Here is a 27,171-nt window from a genome sequence, read left to right on the forward strand (position 1 = left end):
GGTCTTTGGGAGATTCTGAGATGTCAGGTTCTAAGACCTTTATGCTTAGTTTATACCTGGAAGTTCTGAGATTTTGCAAGCAGTTCTGTGGAATTTTCAACTCATTCAGAAATAGGTTCTGAGAAACATCAATGGTTGCATGATTTTCCAGCCAAATTAGTAAATGCTTATGATGCACCTCATTCAGCTGAGCTTTGGAAAAGCAGCTGGACTAACACAACCTTCCCTGAACCAAACTTTTTATGGCTTAGCTATTAATATTATCCTGGATAAAGTTCTTCCTATAGGGAATGGTTTGAAGTAGCTTTCTTACCCCTTTGATAAGCACTAATGTGTGGCTTGAGTGGAGAAGGAAAGGGAAGCTCAGGCCCTTGGCAAAATTTCCTCAGTTGGAGTCAGTAGCTCTTCCATCTTTCAGAATCTGCTCATTGTCCCATTTAGGTTATGCAGAGGAAAGAGATTTCTTTACTAATTTCCATAACCATAAATGGTCACTATATTTAGCAAAAGAAAAAAATGGAATAGGGAACTCTAATCCTGCTTTATGGCTCTAAATCAAATTATTTGTATTTTTAAATCTTTGAATTAATTTTATGGAAGGTCACAAGTACACCTCTCAAAGCATATTTCAGTAAAAGCTGCAGAGTGATTTACTTTGGAGCCTTCTGTCTCTTTGCACTTCTACCATTTCTTCAGTGTGAAACAAAGCTGTCAAAATATTTACTTGGGCATTTTGTTCAAACATTCTCATATGGAAATAGTGTATTTAATAACATCATTAACATGAATTCACAACTCCTTTCATCTGGCATCTGTCATTTACTGCATCAACTGAAAAATACCTGACTGCTCAGCCCCATCTTTAAAGAGATTTTTATATGTTTTTTTTAAACATACTGTCTCAATCTTCTCCCCACCATAGTAATGATAATTTGCTTTTCCGTTATACCTTTCCTGATAGCAGATCACAACTGTGTTTTGATAAATAAATGAGAAGTATTTTGACACTGATTTATTTACTCTCGTTATGACAGCTTTTGAGAAAGTGTTCTGTTACCCCATTTTTCAGGTGATAAATTAAACAGTGATGAAGTTTGTGACTCACCAAAGTCCCTGTACTGTCCAAAGGTCTCCTTCCAGAGAAGTGAGATGAGGGAAAGTAGACTTAACTTTCTTCTCATCTGAGCACAGGCTCTGTTTTCTTTGGCCCTGTACCAATGTCTGCTCCCAACAGACCTGCAGGGTTTTTCTCAATTCCTTCTTTTGAAAGCGAAGTTTGCATGGATTTTGTTCTGTAGCAGCATCTCATCTTTGCTTTTATTTACTGATAGTTTTATTAATAGGATGGTTAAAACTTCTGTAATTTTTCACATATATATTGCCACAATTATTAGTTGTATTAGCAGTACTTAACTGCTGAACTGTGAAGTGCTTCCTTAGATGGGGAAAATTCGAGTACATGTATTAAATCCATGAATACTCAGGTAAAAATAGTTATAGTTTCTTTGTCTGATTCTCTTTGCTGTAAAATAGCATCTTGATTTCCAAACCTGGTTAAGAAAAATTAATGTCTCCTTTTTTAATAACTCATTTCCAGTAAAATAAAATTTAGTATAAATGAATTTTCTTAACAGTTTATTAAATGTAGCCATTAGATATTTATCGCTGACATGCAGCTTTCATCTTTCCATAGTATTATACAAAAGAGATTGCATCTAATTGAATAGTTAAGCAGCTTTAATATATTATTTCATTTTGTATTACTTTCAGAAACCTTGTGAGATATATAAGGGAGATTCAAAAGTCTTTAAAAACAGACCAGTCTGCTTCAGGACTGTATTCTGACAGTAAGGAGACATCATCACTCCTCACTGAAGTGCTCAAAACCTCACACAAGCACTTTGATCTTTTCCATTTGTCTTTGGGGAGAATTTGGCAGTGTTCAGGTCAAATAAAACCAGAATAATTAAAATAATCCATTTCACATACAAGTATTACAGCAAACTACCTCTTGATATTTTTTAACTAAAAGCAGATGGCAGGGGTTATTTACTTTATTTTGGGAATATTTCATTTGCAGGGAGGTTGCATTGCAGGAGTGTGAGGCACAGCTTTTTCTCCCAGCTTCTGAAGTCTGCTCTCCCCTGGCTCTCCCAACTCCCTGCCTCACTCCTGGCTCCAAGCCCAGGCATCCCATCCTTAACCCTCCTTCTGGCTTTTAAAAAAGGCATTTTGTGCTCACCCATCTTCCTCCATTCAGATTAGCTTCTTGACATGGCAGAGGCACAGAAGGGAGTTTTTATGTTTTCTCTGTCTCATAAAATTCAGATCTGGGAGAATTAACACTGCTACTCACTTCCTCAAACACATTCAAACTATTCATCCAGTGCCCAAATACTCATAGTAGTGGTGAGGAGTTTCGTAGCTCTAGGGAATCATTTAGACTAGTCAGCCAAAGCCAGAATTAAAATTTAAAATGCAGTTGGCAATGATTATTAATCAATTAGCTCCAGGGAGCTGTCAAGGCTTCCTAACCAGAGTTAGAATAACAAGAAGTATTTTTGAAATAATAAAACTAGTTCCTTAATAAAACTTGTCTCCTCCTTCACACATTTATTAGTAAGATGATGCCTAAAAAGGTATCAGTAATTACTTTTATATGAATGAAATTGAATTGGAATGAGAGCCATCTGCAGGAAGCAGTAATTGCAGATCAATTTCTTTAAGAATACATGACTTGAAATCTTAGCAGTGCAACACATATCACAGGATATTAGAAGGGGGAATCTTACACTGCCCTGAACACCTTGGTGTGACAGCAGATTTTATTATGCAGTGAGAGATAGCTGAATATCTCAGCTAAATCAAAAAAATGTGAGTGGGCTGTGAAGTGCTGAACACTTCTAGGTTGATCTTGATATTGTCCCTTTGTAGAGCTCTTCTGCAAAAAGAAAAGTCATTCTGTAAGGTTACAACCTGAGAAATTCAGAGGCCATGGGGTCTGCAGCACTCCATCCACCTCTGCTATACTTCTGATGAATGCAGCTGTGGGATGTCCAGGCTAGGATGTAAAAAATGACAAGGATGGCTGACATGTCTTTTTGTTTTGGTTTTTTTCAAAGGTTTCTATATATATATTCTTGTTGGTCCAGAATAACTCCAAATGTGGTACGTTTCAGATGCACTGTAAGAGCCACTTGTGGGATGGGTTATTTGAAGAGGGCTACATTTTCCTGTAGCAAAAATGAACTTTGCCTAACTAGCCAACAATAAAAATACTTGGGTTTCATTTAGAACAAAAAAATCCTGCAAATATAATTTCTGCAACAGTGCATCAAGGGCTGGTATCCAAATTGATAAATAGCAGTTCTTCAGTGCTGTCCTAATAGAACTCACTTCAGTAAAGGAGCTCAGTAGGAATTTGACAATCCCATATTTGACAGTTTGACAGTTCTGTACCTACAGCACATTGCCATCAGAACAAGCCAGCTCTTTAGAAGAGTTACAGGGCCAGTCCTGCAGCACAGGCTCACGGTTCAGCTTCCATTTGAGGGGGGAATTTCCCCTTTCCTGGAGGGAGCATGAGGAGTCCCTGGATACCACAAGGGATGGGACTGATTTGAGGCCAGCTCTTTGTCAGGGCTGTCAGACAAGGAGGGGACACTGGTGGTGTCTGTTCACAGATGCTGCTGGCCCCCATCCTGCCTGGCCAACCTCCAGACTGCTGGGCAGGGTTTCACCCCCCAGAGGTGACCATGGTCCACCCTCTGAGCAGCTCCTGTTCCTCAAAAACCTGGGGAAATACCACTGGGAAAGGTGCAGGAAGATGATTTGAATCTTGTGGGGAGGAGAGGCCAGCTGGGACTAGATCTGCTGGATGCTGAGGCAGCAAGGAGAGATGTGCCTGGTTCTGGGATGTGATGCAGGTCAGCATTTGGCATCTCCTTAGAACCAGAGCATTGTTACAGTGAAATGCTGTTCTGGACTTTGGATCAGCAGAAATCCCTTGGCTGTGGAAATCCCTTAGGCTTTTGCAAAGAGAAAAACCACACAGAAACACCCAACCTGGCAAATTGAAGACATCTGGGTACAGAAGGGCTGCCCATTTTCAGCAGTGCTGCTGCTCAGAGGCCCAGCTGGGTGAGGCACCTTCCCAGGGTGCCAGCGTCACTTTGCAGCCTCAGGGCTTCCTGAAACAGCAGGAACACAAACCTTCAGCTCAGTGTAATAAGCACTGAATTGGTTCTTGGATGTGCTGGCTGGTTCAGAGCAAAACCAGTCAGCCAATTTCAGTATCCAAATCCTCCTCCAAGTGGCCATTTCTTCATCCCTCCTTAAAAGCTTTCACAGATGAAGTTTCACATCAAGTTTTTTCTCTTACAGCATTATTTTTAGCATTGCAATATGGAAAACCATGACACTTTCATACATTTCTTGTGTTTTATTCATAAAACACAAAAGTTTGGATGGGTTTTTGTGGGTTTTGGTGTGGTTTTTGGTGTGTTTTTTTTTTTTTTTTTTATGGTGTACTTTTTTGTTTTGTTGTTTGTTTGGGCATTTAAAGTTTTAGAAGGTGATTTAAAATTTTAAAAGCAATGAAAATGAGCTCCTCATTTTGAATCTGTGCCTTTGCAGGAGTATTCTGTGCCACAATCGGACATTTTTGGTGTAACAGTAAGGGAGAAGAGAATTGACCATATTTGTTTTCTCTGGGTCGGGTAGCATATCGCTCATCTGATCTTCAGAAAGCATTTATATAAATGGACTTGTGCCAACTTTTGGAAAGGATTTTACGTGCAGCTGGCTCCGTACATGATTTTCATACAGAGTGTGGGGCCCTCTTTATCTGGTCGTACCCCCCAGGATGTTCTTCATGGGAGGGAGCCATAACAGTTGTTTTCATTTTCCTTTCCCTTATTTCTGGTGCAGGAATCAGTGTGACCAGAATTAAGTGCAAGAAAAGATGGACATCTGGAGAGGAGATGGGACTTTGGGATAACACTTGGTTGTATATTCCTTGCAGGAACAGAACAGATTGGCTGTGAAGAGCAAAAATTCTATTTTTTATTCTTCTTCTGTGATAATTCAACTCCTGCTTTGTGTTCTTTTTATGAATATATGTAAAATAAAAAGCACATTTAGCTTAGAAATACAGCAATAGTAGCTTTCAAGCCTGACCTTTTTGTTATTACTGGAAACAACAGCAAGTTCTCAACACATTATTACTGCTATATATTTCTTTTTCAAATCAAAATGCAGTTTTGCTGCAGGTGGGCTAATGTGGATACCAGCAACTAAATAACTATATCAGGAAAATAATTTTTAAAGAAATTGCAAAGGTTGAATGCTGTTGGCATTTGCAGGTGGGTTGGTGCCTGTGAGAAGCTGAATCCCAGGGAGGCACCTCACTTGTACCAGATGTACGAGACAGGAGCTCTCCTCACGACCTGCTGCATGGTTTTGAGGAATTGTTACAATTTTCTGGGTCAACTTTTCTTCCCACCAATCATCTGTCTCATCTGTTTATACTTGAAGCTCTTCAAGGGAATGTCTCATGTTGCGTTTGAACAGGGCCTGTGGTGGGGGAGGAAGAGGATTTCGAGCTTGGCTGAAGCTGCAGGTTGCAAACATAATATAAAACCTCGCAAATAATGGCAAGTGATAAAAGTACATGCAGTAAAAGATAATCTCTGATAAATATTTTATGTAGATCTAATCAAACTTGGCTTTATGGCACAAAGGTCCCTTCCTTTCACTTTATAAATACTTTCTAAGAAAATCCTATGACCTGTTGGTTATACAGATGCAATCTGTCCTAATACTGGACATCAGGACAAAAATGGGACACTTAAAAGCACATTTATTTTTTCCTGCATGTGTGATTCCTCAATTTAAAAAGAGCTTCCTCCCCTTCCCTTTTCACAAGTCTATAGTCATTACACTGTGTCTGAACCAGATGGAAGAATATATTAAAAAATGTTTTTAAACCACAGATTGAAAAATGGTGCCAGGATTTTCAACCAAAAATGTGGCACTGATTCTAAAATCTGTTGACAATTTTAGAAAGTTTTCTTTTGGCAAACGAGCTCCATTAGTGTCTTTTCTTTCTTCCAGGAAAATAAGAAAAACCTTTATCTGAGTCATAATTTAGTTAGATTCCAAACTGGATTTGAGAATATCAGCATAAATATATTAACTTTCTCTAGGGATTGGAGTTGGGGCATAAACAGATTCATCCATAACATGAGAAAAACACAATTAAAGGCTGTAGTTGTCTCTTATGCCTAATATTGGGTCTTACCACAGGTCTGTGCTTCCAGGATTTTAACTACAGCCATTCCAGTCCAGTCTCAGAAAATCTATCTAGAATTTAAATTTTGGCTGTTCTTTCCAAATGAGAGCAATCAGCATCACACACTCTTGAACTGAGATTTCTTCTTACATTGGGTTGAGCAATGAAGTTCTCCATGAGGCAGCTTTCTGGGCATGCAGTTTTGTGTGGAACACCAGACTTTCAAAAAACATCTTTGTAAAAGTAAATCCATTTTAAATACCCCTGAGAGAAATAGAAGAAACTCTGAATACCCCCAATAAAAATAAACGCTTTTACATTTCCCTTTAAATAATTGTACGTGTTGTAACTGGAGAAAAAATTATTATTCCTACTTCACTATATGCTCTATAAGGGCATGTGTTAAACTTCCATCCACATCCATATATTTTTATATATCCATATAAAACCTCCATCCATGAAATGGCTCTTCTCCCACAAGACTGAGCTTATGCCAATTTTTGCTCCCTCTGTGCTGTTCCAGGGGTTCCAAGGAGCCTCTTTGAGGTGCAGCATTCCCTGCTCACCTGTTGGCCATATGTGCATTGGGCTCACCTCTGGACTGCCCTGATAACAGCATTCAGAGTTTCCAAATTCAGGCCTTATAAGGGCAGTGAGTGGTCTTTAACACCAGTGCATGGGGCTTTTTAAAGAGGCTGCAATTGTGTGCATTGCACTGTGAAATATTCCAGCACATCCCTTGAGTGCCAAGGGTTTCAGCAAGGCTTTAAATATCTTGAAGGGAATTTTTTGGAGTATGGTTGTTCTTTATTGAGGAAACACCTGTTGTCCACATTTTATGGGTAGGGTGGTGAGCTCAGGAATGATGCTGTTTGCAGAGAGTTTGGAGAAAAAGGGTCTAACTTGATTCCTGCAAGCTTTAATTGTGTGCCTTGGGGTGGAAGGGCACAGGTGATCCTTAAGGACAGGTTGCAGAGTGGTGAATCTGTGTATCAAAACAGAAAAGTACCCAGAGGAAGAATGTGACTATTTCTATGTAATGTTGTTGATGCTTTTAATGTTTTCCATAGATCTTTTCAGTGGAGCCCTGACTTTGGTGCAATGGGCCAGACCTGGAGGGAAGCTTGGGGATGTCAGACATGGGATAAATCACAGGAGAACTGCAGGAGTCTGTGCTCTGAGTGCTCCTCAGGGCTGGAGAAAACTTTCAGGTTAATTCCTGATGTTAAACCTGCTCTTTATGCTGGAGAAATCCAAATTTGATGGCAATCTGCTTTTCTTTGAATAGATACTGAGGCTGAAAGGTGTATCCAGGGTGGGCTGCACTGCCAGGGGCACTCATCTGGAGCAGTGGATGTAGGTGAGGTGTCCTTGCATCTGGCACACAGCAGTGTTTTGGTGTGCTCTGGAAGGTGTCAGCAGTCACATCCCTGTCTGTCTTTCTGGTTTCTGGAGACTTTCCTCCCACCCAATAATTTTTTCAAGTGGAATCAGTAAAATGGTTGATTCTCAGCCCTGAGCTTTTCTGCACTCAGTGATTATTTGCTGGTTGTGACAGCTCTGTAGAGTTTTGTCCTGGCCAGTAGTCTCAGCAGATGCATTGTGTTGACTTCCTGAATCCAATTTGTAACAATGATGTTTTTTTCATACTGTGTTTCTGGAACCAATTTGCCTGCTTTCCCTTCCCCATCTCCTTCTCCCGGGACACCCCAGCGAGAGCTCTGCCCTGCACACTCCAGTTGCCTTCTGTTTGCCTCCTTGCACTGCCTGAATTCCCATGTTTTGGGAGTAGATTTATGGGAGACGACTGTAGACACACTAAAAATCATTTATGAGATAGACCAGTGAGAATCTTGGGCAGTTTTTCTACATGAGACTCTCCTGTTAAAAAAACAAAAGCCCAAATGTAAAATTTCCTAAGCTGCTTGATTTATTTGATTCATTTCCTCTGTCTATTCAATTTCAAAGCCATTTAGGAAGATCATTCACACAAACATTTAAGTTCTCTTTAACTAAAGTCAACCAATGTGCTTTTTCAATGAGCTGGAGCTCATGAGAAAGATTCAAGCATTAGCTGTGTAAAGAAGGCAATTAGTGTTTGTACAATATATTGAAAATTAGTGTGAGGCACCCTGGAATAATACATGTTTTACACATGTATATTTTTCAACCAATTCCATAGTTTGTACTAGATCCTGACAGAGATCATTCCACAAGATACCAAATGAATTCAAACTGTGAAAGAGGTTGCAATTGTCTGTAAAAAAAAGGGGTTTAACTGTAATGTGGTTGGTTTTGCTCTGTATATTTGATCACTCGAAGGAAAAGCCTTTTTTCCTGCTGAATATGTCAAGGAAGCTTATCTGCATGTAAACAGCAAAATGAAATCTCTCTTGTGTTGCAAGGGTTGAAGTTTTCTAGTTTAGAAGTAGAGCATTTCTAAAAATGTACTAATGATGTCATCCTAATAACAGGAGGTGTTCCTCTCACTTCGTCATGGAGTGATTCTTTTCCATAGATTTTAAAGCTGTCACAGGAGTAGAAAAAAGCTGCCATAATCATAGCAATCAGTGGAAAAGTTTTATTTTAATAACTGTTGGGGGAGCAGCCGTCATGTTATCTGCATTAGAGATTGTGCACCCATTATCAGGAGTGTTTTGCCCACAGTTTGATAGGAGTTTGGGTCAAGAGAAAGACCATTTGCCTGAAGGAGAAGAAACAGGCATTGTTGATTCAACTATGGATGGAGTACCAGTCAAAAACTTTGGAGTATTTTCTGAAAATAGGAATACACCTATAGCTATTAAGGAAAATACTATTTTTTCTTGTTTTAATAATGTAGCATTTAATTCTAATAGGGCAGATCACAAAACAAAAGAAATGCCTTGTGAGGCTCTGGTGCTATAATGGACACAAATGTACTTTCTGCAGTTGATTATGTTAAAGTATTTGTTGTTTATATGAATTACTGTGGTGTATATAGAGCAGAAACTTTCAGGAAGACAAACTAAAACTTTTGTTTGTTTCTGCAAGAGAATTCACAGGAGTTAAAGTCCATATGGAGTCTTGGATGCAGGAGTACAACAACTCTCCTTAACTTGTAGAAGAGAGCATATGGTTTTGGTAATAGGTTAACAAGAGCAATTAACCTCATAGTGCACTCATTTGTTGGTCTCAGTTGTTTATAAACTAGGTAATAAAGATATTTTAACATCCTATAGTTTTATAGGAGATTAAGTGAAATCAGGCTGTATTTTTTAAGTTTCAGTGCCAACAGTACTCAGGTGATACTGTGATAGAAACATAAAATTAGCAGAGTAGAAGATTCAGAGTGCTCTGAGGTGTGTACAACCAATGGGTATCATCACAAATGTTGAAATACATAGAATAGTTTAGAGAAATACAAACATGTTAAAGGTTTTCATTAGAGAGGAACTGTTTTCCTGGGATGCAGTCACAGATCTGTCACTCAGCTTGTTCTTGTCACCTTGCAAAGACTGTAATGTGAACTGTTTCCAGGCTTTATTTATGTAGAAAAGAATTCTAAACTTACCTTCTTCATCTTGAGGATGAGCCTCATAAAAGAATAGCCTAAAAAAGCACTGGCATTGCTTTATTTTGTTTGTTTTGAAGGACTTCCTGCAGAAGTCCCAGTTTCTCTGTCAGGAGCTGCTGTGTTTGCCTGGCAAACAGAATCAGTGGGTACAGATGAGCAGGTTGCTGTTGGCCCCACAAGCTGCACCCACAAGAAAAGCCATTTTTACTTCATTCTCTGTTGGCTCTTCACACTTCATGTGGTGTCATTTGTTGTCCAGCTGGCACCTTGCTGCAAAGACACCAAGGGTTGTGTGATTTTGTTTTACGATTACTTTGGGTTCTAGGCTGGGGTTGATTGGAGGAGGGATGGTTTCACCATAAAAATAGTTTTTATTTAATTCTATAACTTGTATCAGTCAGCTTTTTGGCCTCCTGATTTTGTGCAATATCTGTTTTGAAAACTTCTGCCAAGTTATTATTATTCCAAAAGAAGCCTCTAAATCAGCTCATCTGTAGAACTTAGCTCAAGCACATAAAGGATGATATATTGTGGTTATTGGTTTTGTCTGTCCTTCCTGATTTACTGTTAATGGTCTGATTTTTACCTTATATTTTGGTTATAAGCTATTTTGATATATTTAGCTGATGATAACCCTAATGAGCTGTGATTCTTTTTCTTTATTCTGAATTTGAACATCAAGACAATAATTTCTCTTTAGGTTTTCTTCAGAGGCTTCCATGAAACCTTTCTATACAAATTTGTGGTCTCATTTTTTTTTTCTCTTTCATTGAATTGACTGAACAATGTATTTGCTGGTGCAGCATTCACCAAAGATGAGGACTCTTTTGCTTTATTGGACTTGACAGTGTTTAAACAATACTAATTCTCATACCCAGCTGGCTTTTCAACTGATTTCTGTGCTCTCTATTGCTGTGTAAAACAAGCTGGAACATTAATGGCATCTTGCATGCTACCCTCTGGAGACCTACTTTTCTTTAGAGAAAAATCAAATAAATGTGAAAGTTTCTGGGTTTTCTCCTTATTTTTTTTTCTTTCTTTTCAAATGATACTTTAGTGTGCTGTCAGATTTTGTACATGTCATAATACTAATTTTCAAGCACATTATTTTAGAAAGCAGTCTTCATTTCATAGATAGATTTACTGGTTTGCTCATTTTTAATAGAAATAAATGCCTTTATCTAAACCAAAATATACCAGCTTTAAAAACATGTTCAATATGCAGATGGATGTGCTATTTTAACCCAGCTAAAATTTTGTATATTGCAAATGTGTTTGCCAAACAGCCAACAAACATTTGCAGATGTTAATCATTTGTTCAGCCTCTCACTTTTAACAGTATTGAGTATTCTTCATGAGAGAGAGAGAGACATAAAAATCCCATTTTTTTAGCCTATAAATATAAATATTTAAGTCATGATTTAGACAAGCCCAAGCCTTAAAACGTTTGCTGCTGAAGGATGAATTTTTTCTGTTTAGAGCAGCCATCTGTGATGGGCTGCAGCCATTGCTGAGGTGACCATTGTAGCACAAGTCTCTCCTTCCCGTCCTTCAGAGGCTGCTTAATTTCATATAAATTTCACTTTATAAAAACAGCAACTTTCTGAAACCCAAGCTTGATTCTTGTCCCCTGCACCTCCCCAAATTCTCAGTTAGCCCTGCAGCAGGGGTAAGGATTTGGGGTGCTCCATTGTCCTGGTCAAATGAGGGCAGTGACCTGTCATAAAGGCCTGGCCAAAGCTGGGGGGTGGGATTGGATATTTAACTTCAAGGAATCAGAGATTTCTAAAGAAAATTTCTAACCTTCTTGGCTATAGTATCTTCTATAATTTTTTGCAGAGAAGCCAGGTGGCCCTGTACAAAATGTGTGCCAGTATCTGTGTCCCACAGTGCCATGACACTGTGTGTCATGCATACAAAGTCACTTGGAAGCCTTGTAGGGAATATTTTCTAAATAAAGAATGTTTTGATATCACAGTATTCCATTTAAGTAATTTTTCCCCCTAATTTTCTACAGCTGGTCTAAAAACCCAGAAGAATGGAAGTTTCAGAAGACAAGACAGACATGGCTTCTCCTGCACATGTATGATAAAGAGAAGGTTTGTATTCATGCTGTTTTTTTCTCAGAACAAATATGATACAGGCTTATACATTAGTTATAGCTATTCTTTATTAACCAAAACTTCCTAGTACTAGCCATGCACTTGTCTCATAATTTTTTAGTAACTTACAAATTACTTTGTTTTTAACCAAGATGCTGAAGCATTTTAATTGCTTGTCGCTGATCTTTTTATTTTGCTGGTGATCATTGTCCTGTGCATGCTAGATTTTTATACTTGATATATAGCAAGCATAAAGAGAGCAGATTCATGATTTATTTAAATCTGGAGTTTGCTGAGAATTTGAGTCATATCCTTAGTTTGAATTTCCTCATGTGGAACCCAATACTGCAAACCACAGTTCTCATATTGTTTCAGATATCTCTGGGCTCCATGGAAGATGTACAACCATATTGCCAAGATGTTAAAATAGCTCTCTCATTTAAATATAAGTGAAACCTGATGTTGATTGTGAAAAGCATAAAGTATAACCAGAAGCCAGGCTTGAATCCATACTGAAATCTGTTCATTTCATAACTTAAGAAACAACACACATTGAATTTCCTATAAGTATCTGACCATTGTGGTATCAAATGAGGGTGTCAGGTCATTAATTTTGTTGTGCAATAGAACAAACCTCTGCCCATTTGCACAGTGTTTCACTTGTTGGTTCATTTTGTTGACATTCAGTTAAGTTTTGCTGATTTTTTTGTGTACACTTGAACATTTACTCATACCAATCATCCTGACCCAAATTAGTCAGCAGCTCTAAAGCCAATCACCTGACATTGGGTGTTACCTTTTTAGACAGCCAGATAATTAACAACAGAGTTTCATGAAGGCCAAAATGTTCACATGGTGTAAATACTTTAGCAAGATGGGTTGCAGAATACAAATTTGATTTTGGGTTCTGGGTTGTTTGCTCTATCTTCTGTTTTTTTAAGTTTCTCTCTTTAAAGTCTTTATCAGCCTTTCAAAATCAGTGTATGCTCTTCAAAGCTACCTAGGAATTGTTTGGCAGGCAGAAGGATGTTTTTACTTTTTTTACCTGTTTACTTTGGTTTTGTGTTGAAATATGCTGGGACACAATGAACTGTAAGTAGCATTTGTTTTATGTATCAAAACACAGTTTAACTCCTTATTTCTCAACACTGAAATGAAACTTCCTTTTTCTTAAAATTCTGATGGAAGTGCTCTGATTTATTTAAATTCACATATTTTGTAGTTTAATAATCAGAGGAGCATTGAATATGAGCTTCAGAGAATGCTTAACATCTGCATCCAGATTCAGTGAATTTACTAGAACTGCTCAAGTGCTTATAATTAAGCATATGATGAAGTCTCTTTCTTCATCAGGACCATAGGGAGGGCACACCCAGCTTCTTTTGAATATTTTTTTTTACCCAAATTCAACTTCCTGTCCATTACAGAATGAAATCTGTTGGTAATCCAAGCATGACTAAAGTACAAAAGGAGACAGAAGTTTCTTTCCTTCCTAAGCCGCATCTTTGATCTCATGGTGTCACTTGGATGCCTACTGAAGAGCCATGCAAAGGCCTGAATCGAGTTTCCTGTACTGATAGGCCTCTTTCTCTAAGAAATAAGTTGAGGTTTTAAAATTTGCTGGATAAATGGTGTTTTAAGCTCCTTTAAAATCCATCTGGTGGCTGGCTGACAGCTTCCAAGCCAGGCCTGTGTACCTATGGTGTGCATACTTCTCCAGCACCCAGGATTAAATAAACACTAGGTTATTTGTTGGTCTTTATCATCTGGCACAGCATTTTAGGAAGTTGCTAGATCAGTCTTCAGCTTTTGGATTTCAGGGCGTGGTGGGGTGGCTGAAGTTTCCTTGGAAGGTGACCCAAAATGCAGCCTGGCAGCAACGAGCTGAACTTCTCTCTGCTGGTATCTGTGTTTGCTTTGCAAAATATGTGGGTGTCTGCAGGTCTCCAGGTCTGAAAATACAGAGGATAAATTAAAAGTCAGAACTGTTCTTTTCCTGGTATTCTTTCCTAGTGTTTCCCTGCTTTTCCCAAAGACAGGAATTATTTCACTTGGGATTATTTCCATATTAATCAGCTCCAGTGTATATTAGGAAGTTAGGAGAGAGGAAAGATTGGTGTGTGAGAGAGAAAAAGAAACAAGAAAAAGGTCAAAACAGTTTAACAAAAGAATAATAACAAAATCCCATAAGCCTGGCTTTGACTTCCAGAGCCATGCTGGGAGATCTTGATCTCCAATTTCAAACCAGCCTTGAACTGACCTTGGAAGAAGGATTGTGTTCCTCCTTGGAAAACCTCACCAAGACCCCTGAAATTACTGCTTTTGTACTACTGTATTTGAAGAATTTAAATTTGGATTTCATTAACTTTCTTTGTGTGTTCCAGTCCTTGCTATGGCTCTGCTGTCTGTGTAAGTCAGGAGGAAATATGATCTTACCTTGCCCACGGGGTGCTGTGTTGTGAGCTCCTGATGAAATAAACCTCAGAGCTGTGTTATGTTAAAGGAAAAAAATCAGACTTTTTGAACAACAGGACACCCTTAGGGCCAAATGCTAAATGTTTTCTAGGCTTCAGGCAGCCTCATGTTAAGTCTGCACACTTAGGATTTCTAAATTTAGAGCAGGCTTTCAATTGCTCCCTCAAGCCATTTGCTTAAATGATATAATAATAACTGTACTTCCACAGGTATGTCTATGCCATGAGCTCTGAGAACAAGAGTTGTAAATTACAGAGATAATTTAGCCAAGGTTTGAAATGTGGAAATGTTACTGACATTAAAAGCTCAGTACTGAATAACTGCATTAAAGGAACACTGTCACACTGGAATTGTTTGTGTCTAAATGAGTTCATCTGTTATTAGTACCAGCTTATTGTGAGTGAAAACTTTCAAAAATATAGATATTTTTCACTGTGTTTGATTTGTATAGTATAACAACGCTTCATATATCATTCATTTCAGTGTTCGTCATTGTAAAATTAATATTTCTTTTGTAGCTGAATTGTTTCTTTAATGCAAGAGTGTTTGTGTGAAGAATTAGAAGGTTTTCCATAGTGTACAAGTTACGAGGCTGAACGCAGACTTAAGTTTTGATTTATTACTTTGTAATACCCCTGATTGATGAAGGCAGTGTTGGAATATTCTTTCTTCCTCTTCTTTTGGAGTGATAGAAGTTTTAGTGATCAAAGTTCGGCTGCCAAATGTCCATGGAGAAATAAGTTGTAAATTAAGTGTCTGTTGAAGCTCTGTCTTCTCTGAAATGTTGATACTTTGCAGAATCGAATCCGCCCTCGAATAATTACTCTCGAATCCTTTAAATACTTACGTATGTGTTTAACTTAACTCATGTCAAGTTATATGTGTAAAGTTAAACATGGAGAAACATATTTGCAGGGTGAGATCATTTTAACATCTCATGATTCACAGCAAAAAATATCCTGTTATTGGCTGAAACCTGCTCCACAGATACACAACATGAAGTTGAGATCAGCATAGGTCTGTTCACATATTCCTTTTTAAAGTACTTCAGTATGAAGTACTGAATAAATCCTTCCAAAGTCCTTGCTAAATTATTGTCAAGATTAATATAATGATAATTTAAATTGTATGTTGTACCAGATAAGCTAAAACTTAATCTCTGACTAGTTAATTAGAAAGGGAATGAAATGTGGATAATGCAACTGTAGATGACTAAAGTGCTTTTAATGTTAGACATGTTGGTAGAGCCTATCAGTTTTAGTCGGCATGATTTAAAAATTATTTCCATATGTCTGAATTTGAGTTTGTTTTTCAAATTACATTCTAGTCCTTTGTATAAGCATTCTGTCAAAGTGTGCGATAGTGGGTGGTATCTCATCTTAGCAAACAGTTTTTGGGTAAGGGTGAGGGGAATTCCAGCAAAAATCTTCCCTCAGACATATGCATGCAGTTCTCACTGAATTTAGTGAGATTTACATGTGTGTTTCCAAAAGGAGGGTTTGGCTAATGTGTTTTGTTTTTTCTTCCACCAACCCTCATAGCCTTGGGCTCCCTGTCAGGCAGTGTTTGCATTTGCTGATCAGCGTTTCCACATCTGCTGAGCATTTCCTCTCAGATGCTTTGCCCATCTGAGCACATGACAGTCCTCTCACCAGAGTCCATCCATCCTCCTGGCAGCTTGACCCTTGGCAGGAAACATTTCCACTTGGATTTCCACTTGCAGTTGGACCTTGGCAAACAGCAAAGCCTGTGCCATTCTCCTGATTGTCTTTCAGGTGATGCTGTGACGTGATTGTGAATGCATATTGAGAGGGGAGATAATAAACCTGTTTTTCCTTCCTTTTGTTTTTTCTTCCAAGGTTCCAGACAAGTATTTCACCATTTTACTGGATTATCTGCAAGGGCTTCAGGGCAATGCACGAGACAAAACTGTGCAGAAAGCTGAAGCTTTTATGAAGGAGTTTGATGGTTCTGATGGAGAAGACCCAAACCTGCTGGGGAAGTGTGAGCGCATCAGACAAGTTCTACAACTGCTGTCCTGAGAGTATTTCTGTGTCATAATTGTTGTCTGGTGGAGGGAAGGAGAGCATGTCACACACAGAGGCTGTAAAGGATTTGTAAAGATAGTGCTAAATTTTATACTCGTAATTTTTTCCGATTGAAAATATTTATCATGTTTTGAGGTGATGAAATAAAAATAACTATGTAGCCCATAGTCTTGCTATTAATCTTATTGCACCTCTTTAGAAGAATAAACCTCTCTCCCTTTCATTAGTTTTTCTCCATTTCCCCCTCTAATTACTGTTAAATATGAGGAACATTGCAGCTCTTAATATGAAGAGCAAAGGAACCAACATAAAGCCTGGAGGGTCTTTTACAATGGCAGCTTTTAAAATGAGTGTACAGTAGAGTGCATGCTCAGCCAGCTGTAATCTCTCACTTTCAGCTTCAGAAGGATGTCACTTGGATTTGGGAAAGATCATTTTCAGTCTGTTGAACACAGGTTGTATAATTGCTCATTAGTACTTCACACGGTGATCTGGAGATGCCATCAGCTTTGTTGGTTTTCTTTTTATATTTTAAAGTTTTCAAATGCATTAGGGCAATTATTTAGATACTCAGATAATGCACAGATGGGAACAGATCAAATCCTTGACTATATGTGGTGAAATCATCACATTGTAGCTAAAATTAGCCTACAATCAGAAGTGCTGTGCTGTATCCAGCCTGCCAATATTGCATTTTCCTCTTCCTCTTGCAACTGGCATCCAAAAGAGTTAATTCATGTTCATTCCTTTTGGCATGGGACATTTGTCACTTATGAACATGCTGAAAGTGAGGCTTTCAAGTAAAAACCAAGGACATTAATTACTCAAAGTTGGATGATTGGCTTATTTAATAACACTGGTATTCAGACAGAGTTCTTGACCTGATTCTTTAATGTTTCTGCAAACATTGTTCATACTTTATTAATAACAACTGTATGAAATGTGTGGTGGTGTAGAAGAGTGGCTGTCTTGGGGAATTACAGCTTTAATTTTTGGTTGAAGGAGGGGAGGATCTGTGGATATGCAGACCTGATTTCCAATAAGAAGCATTTGAGTGGATTTGACAGCTTTCATTGTCATGGCTTAGTACAAATCTTTGAAAGTATGAAATGTATTACTAATAACAAATAACTTATGCTTTCTGACTTACTGAGAAGGATGTTTTCAGCCAAAAAAGACTAGAAACCAGCAGGCCGTCATCTAAAAGAATAACTGGGATGGAGTTTGGCACAAGAAGGGGCAGAATTGAGCAGCAGTGTCCAGGTTCTTCATTGAGCTGCTGACAGTGCCTCAGGGCACAGCTGGATGAGGGCTGCAGAGGAGAGAGCCAAAGCCTTTCTGAGCTGTATAGCACTGATCTTCCAGTGAGAAACCTGGTGAAAAGGATCTGTAATAAAAAGAAGTGATCCTGACATTTAGTGAACTCATAAAGATCATTGGGTCGTATATTTTACATGTGAGAATACGCAGCTGGGAAAAGCTGCTGTCCCTCCAAGCAGAAGCTGATATTTGTTTCTTTCCATGAGGGAAAATAGGAATTTTTTCAGGAATGAAGTTTCCAAAGTATCTTTTTGTGAGTTTATCATTGCATGTTAGATGTCAGAGAAGAATTTTTTTTCTCCCTCAAGACATTTGAACATCCCCACTTGATTTCTCTGTCACACAAAAATGTGAGTCCTCATTGTGCACTCAACATGCCTCCTAGCTTAAAAGCACAAGCACCTTGCAACTGCACTTTGAAAAATAATTGTAAAAAAGATGATAAAGGTAAGATCTGGGCAAAAATATGGGAGCCTTTTATGATTTTGGCATATTTGGCAAGATTTGCCTTTCTTGGACCTTAGTCTTGATCATGTATAAATGCTGACAAATCTGTAAGAAGAGAAGCTTTGTAGATCAAGAATGTCATGTTTCATTTTATATCAAATGATATTAAAAGCACACAAGGCCTGTCAATCTGGAGGCCGTGTGAACAGTAGTATTTACAACAAAAACAGTTAGATCCTCTCACCAGCACAAGAATAGACCTCTGGGAATAGGTCCTGCTCTGCTCTCCTCTTCCTCAGCTGCAATTCCAGCTTTCTCTTCAGTCCCACTGATTGCTGGGGGAAGGTCATGGTCCTGGGGCTCCTCTTCTTGCAGTTATGGAAAATTCAGAAGCTACAGTTGAAGGTAATTGTTGCTGTGGTTGTGTTTGGCAGAGAAAGCAAAGCATGGCGCTTCCTGCCACGTGCCTTTTGCTGTAGGTACTGTGCAATGGTCAGAGGGCTCTTGAAATTGGGTAAAAGATTTGTAAAACTGCTGCTTGGTGGTGCTGTGTCTTGCATATCAGAGCTCAATATGAAATATTCTAAGAGTTGTCTAATACTTGATGTTGTAGTGCAAATAGGAAAGGACACTTTAATTGCATTTCATTCTTTTATTTGGCACCTTTTCTTCAAGAATTTTCAGCCGTTTGTTTTGGCAAACAAGTCGTCTTCTCAACAGCCAGGAAATGCAAGAGCACACATTTTTGGGAGATCTGTATTGCTAGATCTGTTTAAAAGACAAAATTGTGAGGACCCAGAGAGCTTATCCCACAAACTGCCAATGCTGTAGTGCCTCTAGCAAGCAAATTTTGCCTTGTCCGTGTGCTATCCACCACACCAGCCTCGGCTTCCTGCTCAGCCTGGCATTTTCATCCCTGGATTTACATTATGTGATGAGTAAGTCTAGAAAAATCTCCTCCATCGTGCATTTTAAATTATTTATCTTAAATTATTAAGTGTGCAGTCAGTTCCTGAATTCCTGTAGCTGGTTGGAGCTGTGTGGGAAGATGTCATCTGGCACTTTATTCCCTTTTTGTCACTTGGTCATGTACAGTTTTCAAATCTCTGTGCTTGTATCTTAAGCAATCAGATGGGCACAGATAGAACAAAATCGTGTCTTTGCCTCTGTTTGAATCAATCTGCTGTGTTAATAAAAATTGCATCCCAGGCTAGAAGTAGCAGTGTGTACAGAATGACAAATTACATCTTCATCTGCCTGCACTAATCGCCTTCTAGTCAAGTTAATCTGCATTGTGTGGCTCTGGCTAGCAGAATGCATGTCCTAAGAGAATGCTGAAGTCAGGACTTCCAGGCAAAATAAAGGAACACTAATTACTTAGAATTGCTTAAAGCTGGAACTGTGCCTCTAATGGAAGTACTAATTACTCAAAATTTGACAGTGGAAGAATTTCCCTTTAATTTGGCTGATCCTGCTATGGGTTGTGTATCTATTTGGTTCTCCACTGTCTGCCCACAATTTTAATTTGTTATCATCATTGTAAAATTACTGTGTAAATGAATTGTGTTTGTATTTGGAAAGGGCATCGTGGACTTGTTGAATGTGTAGTTTATTTCCTTATTTCCTGTCACTGGAAAATTGCTCTGCTGTGTTTCTCTTCATTTTAAAGCAAGGTGGTTATTGACTCATCCCATTATTTCAAATAGCTTAGAAATGCACATCTTTGGTTTGAGCTTGGGGGTATTGGTTTTGTTTTGTGGGTTTTTCTAAATTTTGCCATTGAGTAAGGCAAAGTAAAAAACATTAAAATCTACTCCCATTTCTGCAAATCAGTGTCAAAAAAACCAGCAATCATAAAAGACATTTAAGTTGCAAAATCAAGCACTCAGAAAATTAGAAAACATAAGAATGGAAATTGTCTGTGTAATTTAAATTTTACTCTTTCATGCATATATGGTAGGATGGAACTTCTTAATTATGTCATCAAGGCGTGTTTTCCTTTGTGTGCAACTGGTAAGTTATTTATTCGGTGTTTTCCTTGCAGCTCTGCTGCTCTTCCCATTTTCAAAAGGTAGGTCTGCAAAGCAGTCCCAAAGCCAGAGAAGTGACTTTGCAGTTGGGCTTTGATCCTGCACAGAAATAAGTAGGAACTTTCCTGTTCCTTTGGTGTAGGAACTAGTCATAGATGTTTCATCACAAATGTTCCCTTTAAAACATGTTTTAATGTTCTGATTCATTTACAGTCAAAATACCGAATTGATGTTACTTAATTTAAATTCATTTTTGTTGACATAAAACTTTCCAGTGGCTTATTCTGGTTTAGCCTTTGGTTTCCTTTTATGTCTTCCTTTCTGTACAGCTGAATGTGCTTGTTATTTCTGTCCCTGCAAATAGGAATATTAGTTCTTTGCAGTGATTCCAGTCATACAAGGACACAATTAAATGTCCTTGCCTGTGCAGGACAAGCTCATTTGCACAGTGATTTATAATTATGTTCTATTTTAAATTCTTCATTAGAACCTACATAGTCAACAACTTAAAGCGGTTTTAAATAATTATTATTTTAAAATAAGTGGGTTTTTTCCCTTCAAGGAGCGTGGAATAGCAAACTAAATAAAACTAATTAGTAAATGGTGGGGGAAGGGCAAAGCAAAACAGTGGTTTATCTTTCTTTGTCAAAACAAAGCTGAATAAGAAGCTTGTGCTACTAAGAAACTGGTGTTGCAGACACAGAGGGAGGGCCCTCTGGGTACAAACAGAAGAACACTCATACAGTTGCTCTTACTGATTTTTTTCCTTACATGCAGAAAATTTTTGGCATTCCCCAACAAAACCCACAAAAACACCTACGTCAAAAAGTTAAATAGGTTTCAAAATCAAATCCTTAAAGGTCAAGAAATGCCACATGTATATAAATGGCCAGAAGAATTAAAATTCTACCTCTCTGTGCCTCCAGCCTGGAGACTGAATGAAGGGGGATTGTATTAGAGGCAAACAAGCAAAAACCTCTAAATTATGTGAGCACATAGTTAAAATTGCCAGATACCCGTCTGTTCATATGAAGGTGGAGTTACATTCCCTATTAACTTTAGTTATTCAGAATTTTTAATGAATATTTTCTGCTAATTGAAATATCACATCTGTGACAACTTAAACCTATTCTCCCCAAGGTCCCATGTGTATTTTATAAAACTGTGAGCATGGGACACGGGATCTGTCATTCTTACTTGCTTACAGATAGCCAGACCAGCCGTGGCACTGTGAAAATCATCATTTGCTGTGGAGCTCCTTTGGACCCAAAGGATGTTTGGCACTGTGTTTCCCTGTATTGGTCTGGAGGTACAACAGGCTTTGGCAGCATCCTTTGTACCAGCCAGGCTTGCTTAAGCTCCATGAAATTGCCCAAATCTGGCGCAGGGATGCTGCTGATGGAGTTTGCCAGGCGAGCAGTGGCGTGAGCGCCGGGGTCCCAGCTGCTCAGGATGCTCAGCCCACGGCTCAGTGCCCTCCTTGCTGCCTGCTCTCACTCCTCAGCTGCTGGGAGTTGCCACCATTTTATTTGTCTGCTTTCCATGGGCTTAACTGGACTAAACAAACTGTTTTAAAGCTATCTTGAGAAATTGAAAACTTCAGCTACGGCGATGGTGTTTCTCTGGTAGCATAGATACGTGTAAACAGACTTTATGGGTTTCACATGGGCTTCACAGGACCCTTTATTAGAAGCAGAAGCTCTTGCAGGGTCCTGGAAAGGACTGATCAGCATGCTGATTTACCTTGTTAAACAGGACTGGTATTTCTGTGAGCTGTCACAAATAAGTGCTCACAGATAGGCACAGGGACAGGCAGCCAGGAAACCATGTATGGGCATCAACTGTGCCAGAGGGCAGGGATGACAGTGAGGAATGTAACCTCCTGAAGTTCCCTGGTTAAGGCAGAACGCCACCTGGCACAAACCCTGGCTGCCAGAAGGTTAAAAATAACAAATAGCATCCCTATTACATAAGGAAATCTTTTGTCCCTGTTTAATGGGGCACTGTGATATGCTGGAAAGAATAAAGATGGAGCTTCTCTGAAGTCTTGTGGTTAGTGCTCAGGGCCAAGCCAGCTGAAAATACCAGGGCTGATTGCAAGCAGGACCCTGTGTACAAGCAGCTGGCATTAAACAGAAAAAATCTGGGTGAAATTCCAGTGCCTAAGCATGCTCAGCAGCAGCCTCAGCCCATTTACTGCTCTGGTGGCATCTCAGGGCCAGGAAGGACTTTGGGTCCTGTTTTGTGGTGATGGTGTTACTACAATATAAATACAGAGGATTTGTGTGTCCAGAGCAGCCTCAGAACCCTCTGGAGGGCTGCAGTCCATGAACCACTTCTGGATTCTTGCAGGAAATGGATAATGGAGCAACTGTGGACATTCTTCAGACTCACCCCAGCAGTGCTATCAGCCTCACCTGCCTGCAGGTCCCTCCCAGCCCCATGAAGGAAGTGCCTGCTTTGGTTTCATTTACAGAATGAACCTGAAGTGTTGGTAATGCTCAGGAGACTCTGTCTGTGATGAGCCTGCAGCCTGTGTCCAAGCCACGATCTCCTGTTCCAGTGGCAGCTTGCAGGACTGTCAAGGCAACGCTGATTTCCAGTTTGACTGCTCAGTTCTGCCTGCACCATCCTCTCCTTGGCTGTGGTCTCTCTCAGGTCAGTACAGCTGTTGCTTGTAACCCTTACCAAAGATTCTTGGCAGCTTTCAGTGCCTGCTGTAGCAGGAGCATTTGTCAGCAGATGGTCCTCACACTTCCCTTTTAGGTCCCCAGCTGTACCCACACCACCCCTGTGCACCCAACTGTGCTTCCACTTTCTGTCTTTGTGTGAAAATGTTCCTTCAGGGGCTTGGCACTTCAGCGAGGATAGCAGGAAGTATTGAGGATTGAAAGATCTTGATATTGTAGTTATAGGAATGGAACTATCCTTAAAATATCCCCCACATTCCTTTAGGATGGCTCTGGATTTCTGTCCCCCCAGCTGTTCCCTGGGGATGTGTCCCACCAAATAAATGCAGACCTTGCATCTGGATGTGCTTTTGTTTGGAGGAGACGAGGCCAGTCTGAACCTCACCCCAGACTGGGTGTCTTGTGGAAATTGAGAGAGGTGGTAGAAGTTATTTAGGCACTTGTAGAAGTGCCTGAGATGAGTGAAAAGGAACCTGCAAACAGAAGGGTTTCAGTGCCCAGGTAAGGCTCGGAGGCTCTGCCTCTTGTCTGGGCAGTGACATGTGTTGGTGCTTTCCAGCATCCAGCCTGTGTGTGCCTCCTCTGGCTCCTGGGAGCAGCTTCCAGGCAGGATCATGGAGGGTCACCCTAGGCTGTCTCTTCATGGAAACAAACCCTCACTGGCCAAATTACAGGGTCGTTCATGAGCCCCTCAGCAGTGGGAAGGGTGAACATGGTGAAGGAACAGTGGCAGGGAGATGCTACTCTTAGAAATTATTAATTCCTTGTAGAGGACACACACATCAGAACCCAGACCACTGTCAGATATTTTTATGATCAAAAAGAAGAAAACACTTTATATAATTTGAATTTCCAGTGCTTTTAACATAGTGTTTAATCTCAGAGATGGACATTCTGCAGTGGGCAGATGGTTGCATTATGAATATTGTACCAGAATCTTTCTTGCCTTCCTGTGCAAGCTCCTGAGTAGATTACAACTTAATTTAACTGATGGAGAAGTTCAGCTGGCTGAATTAGCAAAGAAGATGAGGAGGAAGACAGCTCATCAAAGTTAGGAAATGCATAAGTTAAAAATAGGCCAGGTATTGCAGTCTGGTTTCTAGTCTGATAAAACTCATTCAGAAATTACCACCTGTGCAGCAATATGGCATGAAACAGCTCTCTGCAATGTATTGTGTTACTTCTCTTTTGAGCAGCCAGCTACAGAGCACAGAATGTGGCAGGAAAACGACAGCAAACTTGACAATTATCTCCAGAGATTGGTTGAGTCCTAGAAAATATTCATTGGCTCACTGAAAAAAACCAGGGGTTCCCCCGTTGTTTTCTAAATCCTTGTTTTATTATTGCAGCTGTCTTTGGACAAAGGGAGGGGAAAAAAGTGACCGCAGAGAGCTCAGGGTACATCTCTGACATTGTTTAATGAGAAAACAGTGACTGTTGTTGAATCACCCTGCTAACACAGAGCAGACAGAGCATCTCAGTTCATTTTTGTTTGACTTTTGTCTTGAGGGGTCCCAGCAGAAGCTGAAAGGGTGGCAGGTGAGCCTGGGTTTGTGCTGTTCCCCACACTGCAGGTGGGTACTGCTCCAAGAGAATGAGGGGAATGTGACCAATGTTGTCTTTCTGCAGACAGCACGTCCTCGCTTTTCTGCTCTGTTTGTGGCAATGTCCCACTCCTTGCTAATGGAACGGGACTGCAGCCAGCAGAATGGATCAATCAGCCTTTATTTGCATCATTGCTGTGGGTCCTGTCTCCCTCATAAATTTGCTTTAATGGTCAAATTAAACTTCTGACTCTCTCTACAGCTGAAGGCACTGGTGGTTTGGATTGTCCAGAGGAACACTGCAGAGGGTGCTGGGTGGGCTCCTCACTGGTCCTGGAAAAGGGCACCTGAGTGCAGGTAATGGGGAACAGAAAACTCATGTTTTAGACAGAAATTGTCTAAAACTCATGTTTATACAGAAAACCAATTCCACCGCAATGTGGAACTGTGTGCTGACTGGAATTGGCAACAACAGCACACGTGCCACAGAAGTTGCTGATGCTTGTAATTCTTTTTGTTTTTAGGACTGAAAGGTATTTCCAGTTCAACCAGTTACAGGAGGGTAATTATCGATCCCATAAAACTTTTTGTCAATGAGATTTGAAAATGACAAAATACCACACACTGATGCCACAGCCCCATGGATTAAAACATGCTGCAGCTTTTCAGAGTGATTTTTTAATATGTGGAAATGATAAAATAGTTGTCTCAGAGGAAAACAGACAGATGTCTCAGCTGGCTTATCTAGAAAATCCTGCCATTTCTCTCAGACATGACCTTTACCTAGGTCATCCTGCCTTTTTTGCAACTCAACTGGATCATTCTGATGGGTACCAGCTTGACATAACCTTGAAATGGGTTCAAAATCTGGCCCAAGCTGTTTTGTGGATAGAAGAAAGTAGAATGCTTGTAGTCCCTTTCTGATTGTCAGGATGCTAAGGCTGTAATTCAAGTCATTAGGCTTAGTGTATAAAGCCCTTCATAATCCAAGTCTTAAGAACCTGAAAGGTCGCTTGTGGTCCAATAATCCTGAATAGTAAATGTGATGAGCTGGCAGTGACTGTCCTGATCCTAAAGCATCTCTCCAAATAAAGGCTGCTCTCTGCCCCACAAGCATATGCACGTTATTTCCAAGAGGCTGGGCAAGGAGTAAGCAGCTTGCCTGCTGAACAGCTTTGTGCAACACTGATTGGTTTGAAATTATTTCATTAACTGGACTGAAGGAGTAGACAAGAGGATGCTGGAGGTTTTAAGGACACACCCTGCTCTGGCTGCAGTGCTCCACTGGAGAGGTCTTTGCTCATCACCAAGATCCCTCAAACCCTCCCCAAAACCTGCCAGTGCAGCTGCTGATGTGGATGAAATGAGCAGAGGTTGCTCATGATAGGAATGGATCATCCTGGTCTGAGAATGGTGCCAGAGGTTGTTCATGTTCACAAAGTGATGGGGACAGGGAATGTGAGACATCTGGCCAGAGGTGCAGCAGCTGGCATTAAGCAGGCAGAGAAGACCTGGCAGGTCCTGGGTGGCTGTATCCCACTGTGACCCCTTTGCAGGGATCCAAAAGGGATCCAGTGGCTTTGTGGAGCAGCACACAGAGGGGGTTTGGTGCCTGGCAGTGCAGGATGGCAGAGTGCCAGAGCCCCAGGCTAGTTCTGTGGGAGGAAAGGACAGATGTGCAGGATGCAGGCATGGGCTGATGGCATAATCTACAGGGTCAATTAAACATGAGCATTTAAGGAGCTCAGTCCTTGACTCACCTCCTTGACATCTCCTCAGGAAGGTGCCAGAGAGGTAAAGAAATGGACTGAGAACATTGAACCACTTATGGGACCACTTGTAGGTCCCCTCTTGGTGCCTGACCCTCCTTTTCATGCCTGTTTTTGTGCTGAGGGCAGTTAGATGTCAGCTGGGACTAGGGCTGCATGACTTTGTTTTTCCTCTTAAATGTCTCCTTGCCTTCCAATTTGTTCAGTATTTGAACTGATTTTCATCTTTATATTGTATTTATTTAGTGGTGCTCTGGATATGGTTATTTTTGTGCCCTGAAGGGCCTACTTTGCCATTCCATTTTAATATATAACTTCTATTAACATCAAGGCTTGCTGCATGCATAAAGGGGCACTGAATAGCTAAACTGTACTTAAATACCTGTGACCTCTTGGCTCTTCGATATGGAATGATTATTAATGCATTGTCCTTGCTGTGTTTCATCAGAAGATGCTGCCACACCAGGCAGAGCTGGGGAGGTCTGATCATCCCTTTATTACAGATGGGTAAAACAGAGGAAAAGAGATTAAAAGATTTGCCAGGAACACAGAGCAATCAGTGGCTGTGCTGAAAATAGAAACCAGGCTCCTGGTTTCCATTCCCCAAATCTGGCCTCTAGACAACACTATATTAAAAATGTAAATGCAAACATAGACAATCTTTCCTTTTTCAGACCTTTACTGTGAATAATTTGTGTCCTTTTGACTCTGTTTCACAGAATAACCTGGTAGCATTTGGACCAAAGAACCAGGAGCTGTCTGGGCTGAGCTCACTGGGTGCTGCAAAGGGAACTGGACTGGACCACCAAAACCTCAGAGTGACCAAAGAGCTCATGGCAGAAGGTGGGAGGAGACTTGTGTCTATTTTGAGGCACAAAAGTATTCAGTAGCTCTAGGC

The 27,171-nt window shown here is 40.0% G+C and overlaps 1 protein-coding gene across 1 annotated transcript in view; it reads left to right on the plus strand.

Annotated features, from left to right (window-relative positions):
- The window catches only part of C17H7orf50 (chromosome 17 C7orf50 homolog), a 119,583-nt gene extending 102,943 nt beyond the window's left edge, over positions 1-16,640 (plus strand). The window contains exons 4-5 of the mRNA XM_059484126.1: positions 11,866-11,947; positions 16,285-16,640. Coding sequence (XP_059340109.1) covers positions 11,866-11,947; positions 16,285-16,467 — 265 coding nt within the window. The 3' untranslated portion in view covers positions 16,468-16,640. The remainder of the gene's footprint in view (positions 1-11,865; positions 11,948-16,284) is intronic.
- Positions 16,641-27,171: the final 10,531 nt, after the last annotated feature.

This window comes from Ammospiza nelsoni, chromosome 17 (assembly GCF_027579445.1).
Source record: "Ammospiza nelsoni isolate bAmmNel1 chromosome 17, bAmmNel1.pri, whole genome shotgun sequence".
NCBI lineage: Eukaryota > Metazoa > Chordata > Aves > Passeriformes > Passerellidae > Ammospiza > Ammospiza nelsoni.